The sequence below is a fragment of the Heliconius melpomene genome, chromosome 18 (genome assembly GCF_056956725.1).
Source record: "Heliconius melpomene rosina isolate 202511_hmr_F chromosome 18, ASM5695672v1, whole genome shotgun sequence".
Lineage (NCBI taxonomy): Eukaryota > Metazoa > Arthropoda > Insecta > Lepidoptera > Nymphalidae > Heliconius > Heliconius melpomene.
The window spans coordinates 12,906,395-12,922,061 of record NC_140406.1 but is presented as its reverse complement, the minus strand read 5'-3'; the positions used below and the strand labels follow the sequence as shown (position 1 = coordinate 12,922,061).

Here is a 15,667-nt window from a genome sequence, read left to right as displayed (position 1 = left end):
TACAAATGCGTATAAAGTCAAACGCAGCGTAAACGCTACGGTTAAGGTATTTTTTGTAAATAACTACATTAAAATCTAATGCATAAATTATACTTCATTAAGAAGTTATAAACTAGGACGTTTAAATAGTGAAATGTAGCCGTATTAACTGGTCAAATTTTTAATACTAGATTGAGGCTAGTCATGTCGCAGGAACATCAGGGTGCAAGTATAAGCGCGACAGGTTGTGGATTCGATTCCCACTTCCCACAGGAAATTAAGTATTTAATGTTTTTATTCCCTCACTCTGATAATGAGCAGCGTTGAGCTCCGCCACTCAACACGCAATACCACCAGAATTCGGCAGGAAGTGGGGAACGCAAGGGTCTTAATAGGAACGAAATGTCTTAATAGTGTTAAAACATTATGTCACCATGTCCGGTATACAGTGTGAAGCTAATAAAATTATGATGTTAAATTGTAGACAATAGAATGTAAATAAATAAATAAACTTTATTAAATAGCTCATTTACACTTAATATATAATATTTAAAATAAAGTAAATATTGTTCAAATCAACCCAAAAAACCTTTTAAACTTTTCCCGAATAGCATCATAAACTTCTACGTGAATTTACGTAGAACAATGCTACGGATTGATTCATTGCTACGAGTTATGCTGTGGCAATATTTTGGACCAAAAAAAAATAATTTTAAACTATTTTTATCAGTATATTGGAACTGATTGTTTACAATATTAACTGATATAAATTATTTTTAGTATATATATCGATATTCTTTTATTTGTATTATAATTTATTATATGACTCATTAATCTTGATTTAGCCAGCATTTAGCTCAGTATCACTTTCCACTCATATTCATCAAATACGGGTGCAAGACAAATTTTTAGAATGATATATGATTTTACCACCAGCTCAAGCAGTCGCTATGATTCAGTATTTCACCGACAACGATGAATGAATACAATTGTACCTGTCTTAAATACGCTTCCTTACGTCCGAATATAAAGGATAAATTACGTTTGATATCGGTTGACGACAACTCTACACACATGTTAACAGAATCGTCCAAGTACACACGGATGCTCACCTTAATCTGATAATTAATTGAATCGGTCTGTTGATTCGTGCTGTGCACAAATAGATACCTCTCTCCCGTCCCCACCCGCTCCATAGCCAGCACGGCCGCCTGCGACGACCCCTTCAGTCTTTTCAGATTCGCGCCCATTTTTACATGGAACTACACTTATCGAACTGCTCCTAATCTCAATACAATCTATTGAAATTATTCAATACGAATACAATACGCTGAAAATAAAGATAATTGATAAATGTTGATAGTGTAAGCTGGAGAATTCCAGCAGATATGTGTGAAAACGTTACAAAAATCCAATCAATTACTGTACGTTTAAATTATATTGGTTTCCGTGATTTAAAACGTTTGATGTAAAATGGATACGACCTATTAATGGTATACTTAAAATAATAATACAAAATAGTTCTCACTGTATTGTGGCATCCTAGTTGCTAGATGTACTTAAAACATGTCGCTATCGAGGAAACAACTTGCTTCCTTAACTGTACCAAAACCTGATGGGGTAAGTACGCATGAGAAAAATTTATTCTTCCTTTTGATAGAAACGAAAACCGTTGTCATCGAGGTATATTTGAGACGTTTGAGACACTTTTCCTTACGGAGCAAAATTATTTTGTAATATTAAAAAATTGAACTTTGTCATTTCATCTTATCATTCTGAATTCAATATCTTAAAATACAAAAAATTGACACAGACTGACCATAAATAGTACAAGAACTAGTGTTATTCATTAAAGCTGAAACTTTTTTTGTGAAATTAGTAGGAATAAAATTGTTTAAAAAAATTATAAAGTTAAAAAATATATACTTTTATGGATTTTGAGTTTCCTAAAAGGAGTCATTCGTAGTATACAATAAAGATGATATCAACATTTTATTACAAAAATTATATAAAAAAATATTTTTCATTGCACAATAAATCATAATTATTTTGTAATTAATACTATGTAAATTATAAACATAAAATATTCTGTTAACTACATTTTAAAAGAGATTGTTAAAGACGATAATATAGATAGTGACGTAATTCTAAATATCAAAAGTACGACAATAATTCACAGATGTAATTATTTTCAAGTGTTGCTACAACACTTGCGCTACATTCATCAGGAAGTCCAGATCTTCATTGTCGGGTCATTTGGCGAACGCACATGATGCACAGCATCTGTCATAACACAACTTATGTGTCGTGTATTTAGTTACGGTACAATTTTTCAATCTAAATTTAATCGACACCAAATCGTTTCTAATATACTTCGATGACTTAACGAGCCTATGTAATACAGTAAATTTAATTGTAAATTTTGTTTAATTATTGTTGAAAAGTTAGTTAAACATTTTTTGATTTAAGTAAACAATTTATATATATGTAAATAAATTACTTAAGTAATTTTCTTCAGTATTTAATTATCCACAGTCAATACTATATATGTTACTCGTACATTCCATAATAAAGTCTTAATGTTATAACTATTTGTTCTAACATTTCCATTATTTTATATTTTCATTTGAATATATATGCAATGGCTAATACAAAGTTTAAACTATATATTATTATATTCATGTCGATTTATATGTGATTAACAACTAAAATTGTAATGTTTTGTGATATTCTAATGCTCACTTAATAATATAGCGAAGAAAGTCCGGTGATGCAAGAAGACCGTCTATTCAAGATTTAGAAGATTTGATCAACAAACCCTCAGTACCTCTTAAACCTCTAGGAGACAAAGAGGGCCCACCACAAATTGTTGATGTTTCTGAAAGCAACTCCGCTGTTGAAGGTGATATTTAATTTTCAAAATATCCACTTGATATTATTTTATACTCATCGAATATCAGCAATAACATTTAATAATTATTTTTGTAAATAGATCAAACTGGATATCTCACGGTCCAAGTCGAAGGTAACCCAGCACCGACTTTCAAATTTTACAAGGGAGTCACTGAAATTATTGAGGGTGGTCGCTTCAAGTTCGTCACTGATGGCGAAACTGGACTTATTACACTTTGCATGAGAAAAGTAAAGCCCAATGATGAAGGAAAATACAAAGTTGTTATTAGCAACATCCATGGAGAGGACTCCGCTGAAATGCAGCTTTATGTATCTGGTAAGACTTAAATTTGGATCATTTATTTACTTTAAATCAAGTTAATGAACTTTGTGCCGTTTTTAATTTAGTGTTAGTAAAATATTATTTTTTTGAGTATTTTATTGAATATTTGACCTGTAAAATAAAGATGCCAGCGGTATGGACTTCCGTGCTATGCTCAAGAAGAGAAAGTACGCTAAATGGGGTGAAAAGAAGGGAGATCCCGACTGGGGTGACTTGAAAGAAGTTGAAAAGCCAATCCCACCGTTAAAGAAGGTTGAAAAGGTATTTATCTATTTAATATTTTCTTGATTATTTTACAAAAGAAAAACAGGTGGTGATATAAATCCTAAACAATAAATAAAATATTAAATAAAAAATTAATTCTTAAATAAAATATTAGAGTTAATATTATTACATGTATTAATGCAATTTTATACATATCCTTAAACAACAATAAAATTATAAGTTTATACTTGCATACATGTAACAGTATTAGCTTTTAATAATATACTCGTAATAAAAAGACAGCTCCATCAAGCTATATTCTTATTCAGATTAATTTCATAGCAATGTTGTTGCTAAAGGGGACAGCGAATAATTTAAAAGCAAAGTTTTATCAACGCATTATTCTACAAAGATAACAATTAATTCATTTTAAACATTTTATTTACTAGACCGAAGAACAACTGGTTACTATGAGAGTTGATCTCATACACAGATTACAATGCCTAAAAAAAAACAACAATTATAGAGACTTTAATATTAGGAAACTTTATTTTATATTTTAGGAACTAATTTCTTAAAAAAAAAGATAATAACATTTCTTGATTGAATATATAGAAGTATTGATAGAATATGTACAAGACTGTTAAAATTTGTCCCTAAGAAATATGTTGCTTTAATTTATGATGAATCTGCAGAACATCGTTTGCATCATAATATTTAATTCTTAGGGATTAGAAACTGGATATTTTGAAGACGAAGGCAATATTGTGGTCATATCTGAAGGTGTCGAGATGTGTAGATTCCCGGCCGACAAACGCAGAAACTCCTCAAATTGGTCCTGGTTCAAGGTCCTCAACACACCACTTATATCACTGCTCATTCCATCTTATATTTCCTTCAATTTTAAAATTCTCAACAGATGGTTAATGAGATGCCATTTGTATATTTTTGTTTTAAACACATTTATTATAAATACTCTTTAATGATCGGGACACATTCAAAGAGTCTGACGTATTACGTCATAATGACACTGCAATATTAGGAGGAAATTACTTATAAAAGAAAGTAAATACTAATATTATATTATAATGGCTGGTTGGCTTACGAGAAAGATACTTGATATATTTCATGTTAGTATGAAACTTCTAAAGAAAGACTTTACTATAACTATCTATATAACATTCTTTACTACTTGCAATCGTTACTGAAACTGTCTTAAAAAGCATCAATACAAAATATTACACTGCTTCCAAATAACTTTGCTTCGCATCATTGTAAATGAGAAAATTTTGAAGGCATATGTTTACGTTTGCTATAAATTCTAGGGTATATATCAAATAAGGAGACGTATGTCTCTCCCCGAATTAATACCCGATTGGCCCGCTTTGATGGAGGCTGTCAAAATAAAGGTTCGATAAAAAGGAGGAATAAAAGTAAAATTTAAACCAATAGGTTTTCTATTTTATTGGAATAAATATATTATACGTAATAATAACATACCGAAAAGAATTTTTTTTTAATACTGAACATTTAAATGAAGATTTATTACACTAAAATTGTTCCAATAAAATTGAAAAATCTATTTTAAAACATGGAATGACCTAAAATGATAAACAACATAACTAAAATTATCCCCTTAAATTATTATTACCAATGCATTTACATTTACTCCATTCTTTACATATTACAATAAAATTAGTTGATGTGGAAACTAAATTAAATTGATAATGATATTTTTTGGGCGATTTAAATACCAATGCATAAAAAAATGGATTTTAAATAACTAGCACAGGGTTTTTTATCACCACTTCACTCTTTTCTATCTTAACCTTATTTTCAGGGAATGTAAGTGGAATGAAGTTGACGATCATTCACTTTTCTTGGATTGTTGTCAAATAAATTTGATTTCAGGTTTCTGTGACGTCGATTTGAGGAGCTTTTGTTACGTCATTTTGTGCTAAAAGTATTTGTTTAATTCATTATTAATGTAATTGAAGCATTCGATGTATGCAGATTTTGGAATTTTTTATATTACGAGATAGGCAATAGAGGTGCTGATAGGAAATCGGTATCCGATCCCATTTATTTTAAATATAAGCCATAACACGTATCTTTTATGTTATTTATATAACACAAATTACATATTCTGTAAAATCGGTAAATACAATCCCTTACTAAGCTATTACGCTGTAAACTTGCTTTTATAATCACGAAAAGTACATGAAGAATTTGTGGATATTTTATAGAGATCCCAAAATAGAAGACCGTCTCTAGCAGAACTGATTCCAGATTGGCCGGTGCTGCACTCGTTCAAAAGAAACGAGGTTTGACACCGCGTTTGTCCATCGTTAGATGACACAATGCATCTTGAATTGTACCACTAAATGCAATTTGTCGCACAAGAATATGTTTCACGTCTACACTTGAGCATAAATCTGTCCAGCAAGATTAGAAATGATCGTCTTGCACTGATATCTAAAAATATAATTTGCCAGCAAATGACCTACAAACAATCAATATAGGTTAAAGTCGAGTAGGATCGGCTGTGTAGAATTAAATTTATCAATTTACCAAAACTTTTTACGAATGACATCGGTATTACATAAATGGTTATAAAAGTTTTAAAATACTTCATATCTATTTTTCAACATTCCAATGCTTAACAGGGTTTATTGCTTCGACTACATTATTTTTGCTTTACATTCGCAACACTCAAATATCATGGTTCTACAGGACAAACCATGTTAGTTATCAGTGCAAGCACTGTATTACTTCGAAATCTTTAGTGGAAACCTAAGTTCACTTATTATATTAAAGCACATCTATTATATCATTTGTCTTCTTCTGTCTCTTATCAGGCATCTTCTGCACACATACGACATATCGCATAGCAGCACTTCGCACCGGGATTTGTAACAGTGTCATCGATGTATTTACGTATTTACGACAAAAATAATGAATGATGACAAAAATATAGTTAATTACGCTCAAAAATAAATAAAACATTGAATATTCATTATTTTTGACCGATCCTTGTGAGACACTGTGAGAAAAGATTCGCCCACTCTCGCACATTTCTGCAATATAAAGGAAATTCCAATTTCTGTACAAACGCATGATGTTTGAAGTGAGGGGTGGCGATAAATGGGCTGAATTTAACATTTCGGTTATCTCATAAATTTCAATTGTTTCATTCACTTTCATGCATTTGTATTCTGTGTCACTTCTGATTATTGTATGATCAATCAAAGTGTTCAAATGTGAAATTTCGGTTACGGTTGGTCCGCACATAGCTTTTTGTCTGGAGAGCACTTTTTGTTACTGCACCAGTTCAAATATATTTTGAATAAGGTTTATTAATTTTTCCACACGTTACTTTCAGAAACAAGAATCTTTCTTAAAGCCCCTCGTAGATCAATTTGCAAAAGAAGGCAAAGATAAGAAGGTCACTTTTGAGGCTATTTTCACCAAGCCTAATGCGAAACCAAAATGGTTCTTCCGTAAGGACGTAAGTTTTGTATAAATTATTTTAGGATTGTTTAGCATAAGTATCATTTATATTCAACTGTTTGCATATCTCTAATTATCGATTTTATTTTTTACTAGGAATTATTCCCAGGATCTAAATATAAGATGACGAACGAACAAGATTCCTATAAGCTAATCATCATGACCCCTAAAGTAGAAGATACTGGTAAGATCACTATTGAAATTGGTGGTATTGTCAGTACCGCGTTCTTACAAGTTGAAGAACCAGACCCTACCTACAATTTCACGAAACCACTTAAAAAGACGCTTACTGGATACACAAAACATGAAACTGTATTAGAATGTACCGTATCAAATAGCCTGGCAATTATTTCGTGGTGGAAGGGAGATACAAAGCTTGAAGACGGAGAGGAGATGCAAATATCGAAAGACTTGTCCGGCGTTTGTAGACTGATTATCAAAAAAGCCAAACTTGAAGATGCTGGAAAATTTACTTGTAAGATTGAAAAACAAACTGATAAAACCGAATGTGAAGTCAAAATTGTTGGTATGTATCAAAAGATATTCCCTATAATTTTTATCACGCTGTATCTTGTACATAGCAAGGTAGACAGGAGGAACCTGGGAACCTAGTGTTAAGCCAATTTCTGGAGGCATTGCCTGTTGGGGCAACACCGCACTTTGTCCCGTTACCAGAGCAAATGAAAATATTAAATATTTCATTTTCTCGAGCGGGAATCGAACCCACAATCTCTCACATTTACAGCTACACTAAAATTGCAAATAATGTTATATTAATAATATATAATATTTTAAGAACAAAATGAGTGCATTTAATTTTTTTTTCAGAATATCCATACAAATTTACCAAGGTACTCAAATCACAGCAAGCAATTGAAAAGGATACTATTACACTACTTTGTGAGTTAGATGATGCTGCTGGTGACGTCAAATGGTAAATTATATATTATTCTTTTTTCAAGCATAGTATTCGTTTTATATGAAAAAAAAAACAAAGTTTTTATATTTCCCAGGTTTAAGAATGACCAACCATTAAAGGCCGATAAACGAATTACAATAGTAAAGGAGGGTCGCAAACGAAAGGTGGTCATCAAGGATGCGAAGGTTACTGACGCCGGCAACTTTAAGTGCGTCAGCAATGCCGACGAAACTGCCTGCGAATTGATTGTCAATTGTAAGATTCACCTTAATTTACATAATATAAATAATTTTCACGTAACATATTTTAAAATTGAATAGTTTAATAGACTTTTCATGAGATTATTCCTACATAAACTCTTACCTCTACTTTTCTCCTCTAACTACAATAAACTAAAATTATAAGAATTTTATGTTGCAAGGGTATGAATTTACTATAACAAATTAAATTAATCTAAACACAGACTAGGTGTGGCGTTTTACATTGTCCATTGTTTAAAGCAAGTAGACCTAGTTCTAATGTATTCATAGACATACTCGTATGTCTTGGCTTTCAGCAGTATTTAGTAGTCACGTAATTCGCCTCTGTCGTAAAGTTAAGGATAATATTTTTATTTAATAATTTAAAATTGGGTTATTTATTCATATTTGTTTTTACAGACTCTAATCGCTTCAACAAAAAGTTGAAGGACACAGAAGCAATTGAAAGGGACAAGGTTGTTTTAGAAGTCGAGTTGCAGGATCAAACCGCTGAAGCTGTTTGGTCTTTCAATGGAGAACCCATTGTGCCGAATGAAAGGTAACTAAGAATTGTATATCAAAATATTACTCACCACTGACTTATGTTATATATTTTTTAATTTTTTTAATCATTATTTTCTTAATTTAGTTATAAAGCTGAGTGGCAAAATAAAAAGTTATTATTAAATCGTATTTTTCTCTAACGTCTAATTTTTACGTTTCTTAAGGGTCGAAATTAAGAATTTGGGCGGTGGTAAACACCAATTGATTTTCAACAATATTGAAATGGAGGATGAAGGTGAAATTCTTTGTGAGTCTGGCAAGCTTAGCTCATCTTGTAAGCTGATCGTAAAGAAAGGTGAATCTAAGCCCCAAATCCAATGTCCAGATGAATTTAATGGACCAGCTGGACATCAATTCGTTATTGAAGTGCCATTCATTAGTGAGTATTGGTTAATTCAACTCGTGTAAATATTGTACTTCTCAAGTTGTGTTTAATTTTTCCTTTCCTTTATTTTATATTCATGTAAAACTTTTTTATTTATCAGTTACCGGAACTCGCGTATCACCAATCGAAGCTAAACTCCTTAAGGATGGCAAACCCTTGCCTAACAAAGAAGTTGAAGCAGTGGTAGAACAAGAAAAAATTCTTTTCAAAATCAAAAAACCAACACGAGAAGGATCGGGCAAATATCTAATTAAACTTTCAAACGCCCGAGGAGAAGATTCCAAGGATGTCAATATCGTTATGCAAACTGCCCCAACACCGCCGCAATCTGTTGAAGTTACAGAAGTCTTCCAAACGTCTTGTGTTGTTGCATGGAAGGCTCCCCAAGACGATGGTGGTTCACCACTTGTTAAATATGTTATTGAAAGACAGGTAAGTTTATGTAAAGTAGTGCTTGATGTTATGAAATGAAAATATTTTTTGGTTTATTTAAAAAAATATATTGAATGCGCGTACTCTAGTTCTTTCAAGCGGAAAATTCGATAAATATATATGTATATTAAAATTACTTATTTCAGGACCTGTCCCTCAAAGCAGCTTGGGATAGCGTTGCGGAAGTCGCTTATGGTGAACCAACAAAGTATAAGGTTGAAGATCTCATTCCAAAGAAGACTTACAAATTCAGAATACGTGCAGTTAATAAAATTGGCTCTAGTGAACCTGGTATTTTCGCCAAGCCTGTACTTGCTAAAGATCCATGGGGTAAGCAAATCATTACTTTTTGTTACTTTTGCTTTATATATTTTTAAAATAATACATTTTTATAATTGTATGTTATTTATTATTTATAGATGAGCCATCTAAACCTAAAAATGTGGAACTCTCCGATTGGGACAAAGACCATGCTGATGTCAAATGGCAAAAACCAGACAACGATGGTGGAGCTCCAATTACTGGATATGTTGTTGAGTACAAGGTAATCTAACGATAGTATAATATTAGACATAATTATATATTCTAAAGAAATGCATTTTATTTTATATGTTTAATATTAAAACTATTTATGAACAAAGACATAAATATCAAAAAGTAGTTAAATTATTGCTTAATGTAGAACTATAATTATTTTCTCTACAATTCCAGGAAAAATTCGGCAAAGATTGGGTTAAAGGTGTAGAAGTACCTGGAGACGCTCTATCAGCTACTCAAGGTGGCCTTAAAGAGGGATGCACATATGAATTCAGGGTTCGCGCTATTAACAAGGCAGGTCCTGGTGAACCTAGTGATAGCACTAAGCCAATAGTCGCAAAATGCAGATTCGGTAAGCTTAAACCATTTAATAGTTATAATCAAATTGAATAAACATAAATACAACATAAACGTATTATAAAAATCTATTAAAAAGGAATCGAAAAAATATGAAAACCAAATATTTATTATATTTTTTATTGCAGTTAAGCCTTACATCGTAGGAGAAGGCCTTCAAAGTATGATCATCAAAAAGGGCCAGGTTATATCCTTCGATATTAAGTATGGTGGTGAACCTGAACCTGAAGTCAAATGGCTTCAAGGGGAAGAGGTAATTTCTCTTAAATTTAATTTTGTTTAATAAATAATATGTTCTTCTCCAGGAGTCTACACAACCCATATTGAAATAATTTTACGTTTTGCATATATGCCTTAAGCATATCTTTTAAAGTGTTTTACATCCAACAGTCACATCTTCCAAATTTTTTTTAATGTTAACCTTTTTAAGTATCACTTATTAATATATTTTATTTTGTCCGAAAAAGAAACGTGGAAAGGCGTACACGGAGAAGGTTAGATGGGTGAAAATAAATGTTGTCAGAATGTTCTAAAACAAAATGACTCTTACAATTTACTCTGTATTACACTTATGTGCTAACAAAACTACACAAAAATATATTGTCGCCTTAACATGCTTAACATATATTACTGGCATCATGAAAAATTAACTGTACGATCAGATCCTATATTAAACTGATCGGGCAAGATATGACTTCACTAAAAGGAGATGCCAATTTTAGTACTTGAAATAAAATAGTTTTAATCAATTCATTATATAAACCGATGCCAATAAATTTGTTAAGCATTGTCGCATTAATAATTATCGCAACAGTGGTTGCGATAATATACATTGTTGATACAATGTAAAAGCTTTCGATGTCTTTAATATGTTTAAGTATCTAAATTAAGAGGATGCATTAAGGCGAGATATACATACAAAACCTACACTATGAAATCTCATTACTGTTTTACCTACAGTACACACGCATGAAGGTTACGTCGTTTAAGTATATTTTGACCACATTAAGTATTTCTTACACATATTTTATGTTACCTCGTTTGAATGCATCTTATATATGTATATTATTATGGTAATGAATCTAAATGTTACACTGTCTCAATGCACTATATAATTCACGGCTTTGGGACATGGTCTTCATAGGAAGCACCAAAAAGTATATAACTCCACAAGGCAGTGTTATGTAACAACGAAACTGCCACCACATATTCTAACAGGAATCAATGTATGCTCACTAAACATTCGATGTTGTGCAACTGCTCTTTCGTTTATTGATGGAAAATAATGAACTACCGTTTCTTTACCAAATTAATTACATTAAAAAAATATTAGATACTATAATGGAAATATTCATAAAAAAAAGTTTGATATGTTTGATATATTCCATCAAGATATGACAATGACGATCTTTAATCAAATGTTATTCTGATATATTTAAATGATATAGGAAATTCGTGACGATGGCGACCGTATCACGATTGATAAATACGAAAGGAACACTGTTCTCACGGTGCGAAGAACCATCAGAGTTGACAGTGGAAAATATAAACTGATACTTACAAACTCTTCCGGCACTTGTGAGAGCATCGCTGATGTGGTAGTACTAGGTAATAAATGCAATATTGTGAATGTTCCCAATATTTCTAAATGTCTAATAGCTTAGAATGATGGTAAATAATAAATTATACCATTTTTAGACAAACCTAACAGACCAAATGGTCCCATCGAAGTCGCGGAGATTCGTGCCGAGAAGGCAACAGTCAAATGGAAGAAACCAGACGACTGGCAAGGATCTGACATCACTGGATACACACTTGAGAAGATGGACATGGTATGTACTCATTGAAAACTGTATAATACGAATTTTTATTATTATAACATTGTATAAGTTCTTCTTTTTGAATGGAAAAGTAAAGTGATCGTTGAAATATTATGATCGTAATAGCATTTATAAAATATAAAAAATTAGCATTTCATAAAATCCTTACTTTGCACCCAAATTTTATTTATAAAATATAACTCAAATAAGGTACAAAATTTCTTGAAAGTAAAAATAAATACATAAAATATTTAAGATGCATTTGCATTATGCCCCTGCGCCACTTGGACTTAAATCAGTTTAAGCCTCGCAAACTGTATGCTAGTCACGTTTCTACTATATTATAATTTCTACTATAATATTTTTTTATATATAAGGACACTGGTAACTGGGTGCCATGCGGCGAATGCGGTCCTGAGCCCACTGAATTTACGGTGAAGGGACTCACACCAAATCACAAATACAAGTTTAGAGTACGCGCCGTCAACAAGGAAGGCGAATCTGAACCTTTGGAAACTGATGGATTTATTGTTGCTAAGAATCCTTACGGTAAAGATTTTGTTTAGTTTTATATTTTAAATGAAGAAAATATAGAAAATTTTATTTTAAATTATTAACTATCTAAAACAAACTTGTAAAGGAATGTGGTTTTTTTTTTCATTGTCAAATGTCAAATGTCATTAATGTCATTGACGGTTGGCGGGCGCCGGCTTTTCTTGTTGAGAGCGAAATTTAAAACATTTTTTTATTTTTAAATTTCCAATTTATAATGGCTACAATAATTAGTTATAGAACCAGTGCTACTTTAGTTACACAGGTAAAGATTTTATTATTACGGATAAAGAAAATCGTAACGAAATTAGGAGTTAATAATATTAATTTTTAAAAAACAAAACAACAAAGCCACTTTAATTAAAAGTACTAACGCAAATAATATGTAAAAATGATATTAAACTTATTTAAAAAGTAAAGTAGTAAAGAACCAGTAAGAAATTATTGCTAATTGAACTTACCTACTATTTAAAATTGTCTATTTTTTATTCAGATATATTTATCAGATTTGCTTTTAAAAAGATATATATGAGCATCTTTTGGTGTATTTATTAGATGCTACCATACTATTGTTATATTTGGCCTTGGCTGGTATTTCAATTATAAATATATATATTAATGTAATTTTATTCTCCAGTAATTGTTTAATTTATTATTTGTTTACAAATAATATAATATTTTACAGATCCTCCAAAGGCACCCAGCAAACCTAATATTATTGACTATGACAACATGTCGGTCACACTACAATGGGAACCACCAACTGATAATGGTGGACGACCAGTCCTTGGATATGTTGTTGAGATGAAGGACAAATTTACTGCTGACTGGATTGAGGTAATGATTTATATTTACATAATTTTTTTTGAGGCCACGGTGGGAAATCTTTTGACTGTAAAAGTGGGGAATGTTTGATTGTCACCTTTAAAATTGGGTGGAAGTAGGAGACAGAGTGTCTTAGTATACTTGGTCCCCTCTGCCCTCCTATGCTAAATGGACAAAGCTAAAAAAGATCAAACTGTGTCATTGTATAATGGGAAAGTATCAAATAAAGTATTGTATTTTTTAATACAGGTCAAAAAGACAGAAGACATCAAAACTGAAGCCAAAGTTGAAGGCTTGAAAGAGAAAATGATCTACCAGTTCCGTGTCCGAGCCTACAATAAGGCAGGTGTGGGTGATGCTTCAGAACCCACCGCCAACCACCTTTGCAAGCATAGAAACTGTGAGTAGAACTGATTTTATTTTTATTTAGAAAAAATCTTATCAAAATAGTAAAAAAAATGTTTTTTTTTTAACTTAGTCCACTGATCACTTTTGACCAAATTCTGCAGGCAACTCAGTGCTGTGCTTTACCTCGTTACCAGAGCAAAGTGAATATTTCATTTCCTCCAATGGGAATCGAACCCATGACCTGTTGTGCTTACATTCAACACTTGCTTTTGCCCCTGTACTATGACTGGTCTTCATTGTTGCCATATATAAAGTAGAAAGTACTTATTTGCTTTGTTAAGTAATAAGTGAATTCAAGTGGGTAAGCTGTAATGATGCATGACAAGTTTTTTATTGTGAACTCAGTGTTTAATTTATGCTATGTATTTAATAAGTTTTTAATTTAATTTTATGATAATAACAATTATAATGTTGTCATTGTGTCTATGTAATGTAATATGACTTTTAACAGTGAAACCAAGAATTGAGCGTTTAACGTTCAAATCAGTGATCATTAAAGCGGGTCGTACTCACAAATGGTCTGTTGATGTCATTGGAGAACCACCACCGGAGTGCACTTGGTGAGATATTTATATAGAAGTGTTTTATAATAATTTATTATATAATATTTTTTTTATTTATATAATATGTTATATAATTATTTTATAAGTGTTGTTTATAAAGTACAACATTAAGAGAAAAAATTAAAAAAATAATTAATGCATTTGATAAAAAAATTACACAAATTCCCCCTTATTAGGTCTTGATAGAAACAGGTGTTGTATAATAATAATCTATTTCGCAAAAATCTTCAGTATGTAAGGACACTTGACTAAGTTATCTTTAACATATCTTTTAAGTCATCTTGCTTGCTTGCTTTTTGTGGTAGAGTTCTTTATGTAGCTGTGTGAAACTTGATGCTGAAATTTTTTGCAGGCTATATGACTTTTAAATGTAATTTCATAATATTTCAATCGCTACAGAAATATAGGTTATATATCTTTACATGTCTTTACATCTTTTAGGGTACATAATTTCTTTAGCAATTTTATTTTAATGTGATAAAATTTTAGGACTTTATTCTTAATAATACACGTTTATAAAAATATTTAACTTTCCAAAGTATTTATATACAATAATTTAAAATATTTAAAATAATAAACAAAAATTGTCTATAACATAATTCTACAGTTGTGTCATTAAGTCTAAAGGAAGTATATTTCAAGTACATAATTTAAAAATATTAATAATTAATCTAATCTTTTATAATATATTTTAAAAAAATAATGTTGGAATTATTATACTTATATTACCATTAATTTTAAAATAGTTAATTGTTAAATAAAAGCTTGTGAAACTGTAAGATGACATACAAGATGGCGACATCTGGTCTCATATCTCCGGTCAACATAGTACAGATATAGCTCACCAGATGGCTTTTTTATTTTTCTCAATATTTATTAGGTTGTATATTACAATATATATACATATATATTATAATCTCAAGAAAGATATATACATTTTGAAAAAAGACAATGTTTTAATTTGCAAACGTTTTATTTTCCTCAATTCAATTAGAAAACAAATATTATGATAATATAGAGTATTACTATTTATTATGACGACGACGAAAGATGGCTCTGTCCATTTATTCGCTGCTTCCGAATCGCGCTGGCAAGATTTTCAAGAGAAACATGACCCTCAAAATTTTCTGGGGGCAAA

General features: G+C 31.0%; 1 protein-coding gene across 5 annotated transcripts in view; it reads left to right on the top strand.

Annotated features, from left to right (window-relative positions):
* The window catches only part of bt (projectin protein bent), a 97,610-nt gene that overhangs the window by 28,533 nt on the left and 53,410 nt on the right, over positions 1 to 15,667 (top strand). For 3 of the 5 annotated variants that reach the window (XM_085202314.1, XM_085202315.1, XM_085202317.1), the window contains 21 exons: positions 2,734 to 2,881; positions 2,972 to 3,208; positions 3,339 to 3,475; positions 6,801 to 6,926; positions 7,025 to 7,454; positions 7,757 to 7,862; positions 7,942 to 8,102; positions 8,507 to 8,645; positions 8,815 to 9,029; positions 9,136 to 9,467; positions 9,614 to 9,797; positions 9,887 to 10,011; positions 10,179 to 10,356; positions 10,490 to 10,614; positions 10,829 to 10,855; positions 11,810 to 11,969; positions 12,060 to 12,193; positions 12,559 to 12,730; positions 13,419 to 13,570; positions 13,808 to 13,958; positions 14,418 to 14,526. In XM_085202314.1, the coding sequence (XP_085058440.1) occupies positions 2,734 to 2,881; positions 2,972 to 3,208; positions 3,339 to 3,475; positions 6,801 to 6,926; positions 7,025 to 7,454; positions 7,757 to 7,862; positions 7,942 to 8,102; positions 8,507 to 8,645; positions 8,815 to 9,029; positions 9,136 to 9,467; positions 9,614 to 9,797; positions 9,887 to 10,011; positions 10,179 to 10,356; positions 10,490 to 10,614; positions 10,829 to 10,855; positions 11,810 to 11,969; positions 12,060 to 12,193; positions 12,559 to 12,730; positions 13,419 to 13,570; positions 13,808 to 13,958; positions 14,418 to 14,526 (3,548 nt within the window). Of the gene's footprint in view, positions 1 to 2,733; positions 2,882 to 2,971; positions 3,209 to 3,338; positions 3,476 to 5,664; positions 5,743 to 6,800; positions 6,927 to 7,024; positions 7,455 to 7,756; positions 7,863 to 7,941; positions 8,103 to 8,506; positions 8,646 to 8,814; positions 9,030 to 9,135; positions 9,468 to 9,613; positions 9,798 to 9,886; positions 10,012 to 10,178; positions 10,357 to 10,489; positions 10,615 to 10,828; positions 10,856 to 11,809; positions 11,970 to 12,059; positions 12,194 to 12,558; positions 12,731 to 13,418; positions 13,571 to 13,807; positions 13,959 to 14,417; positions 14,527 to 15,667 lie in introns of all 5 variants that reach the window. The other 2 variants (XM_085202319.1, XM_085202316.1) reach the window with 2 other exon arrangements.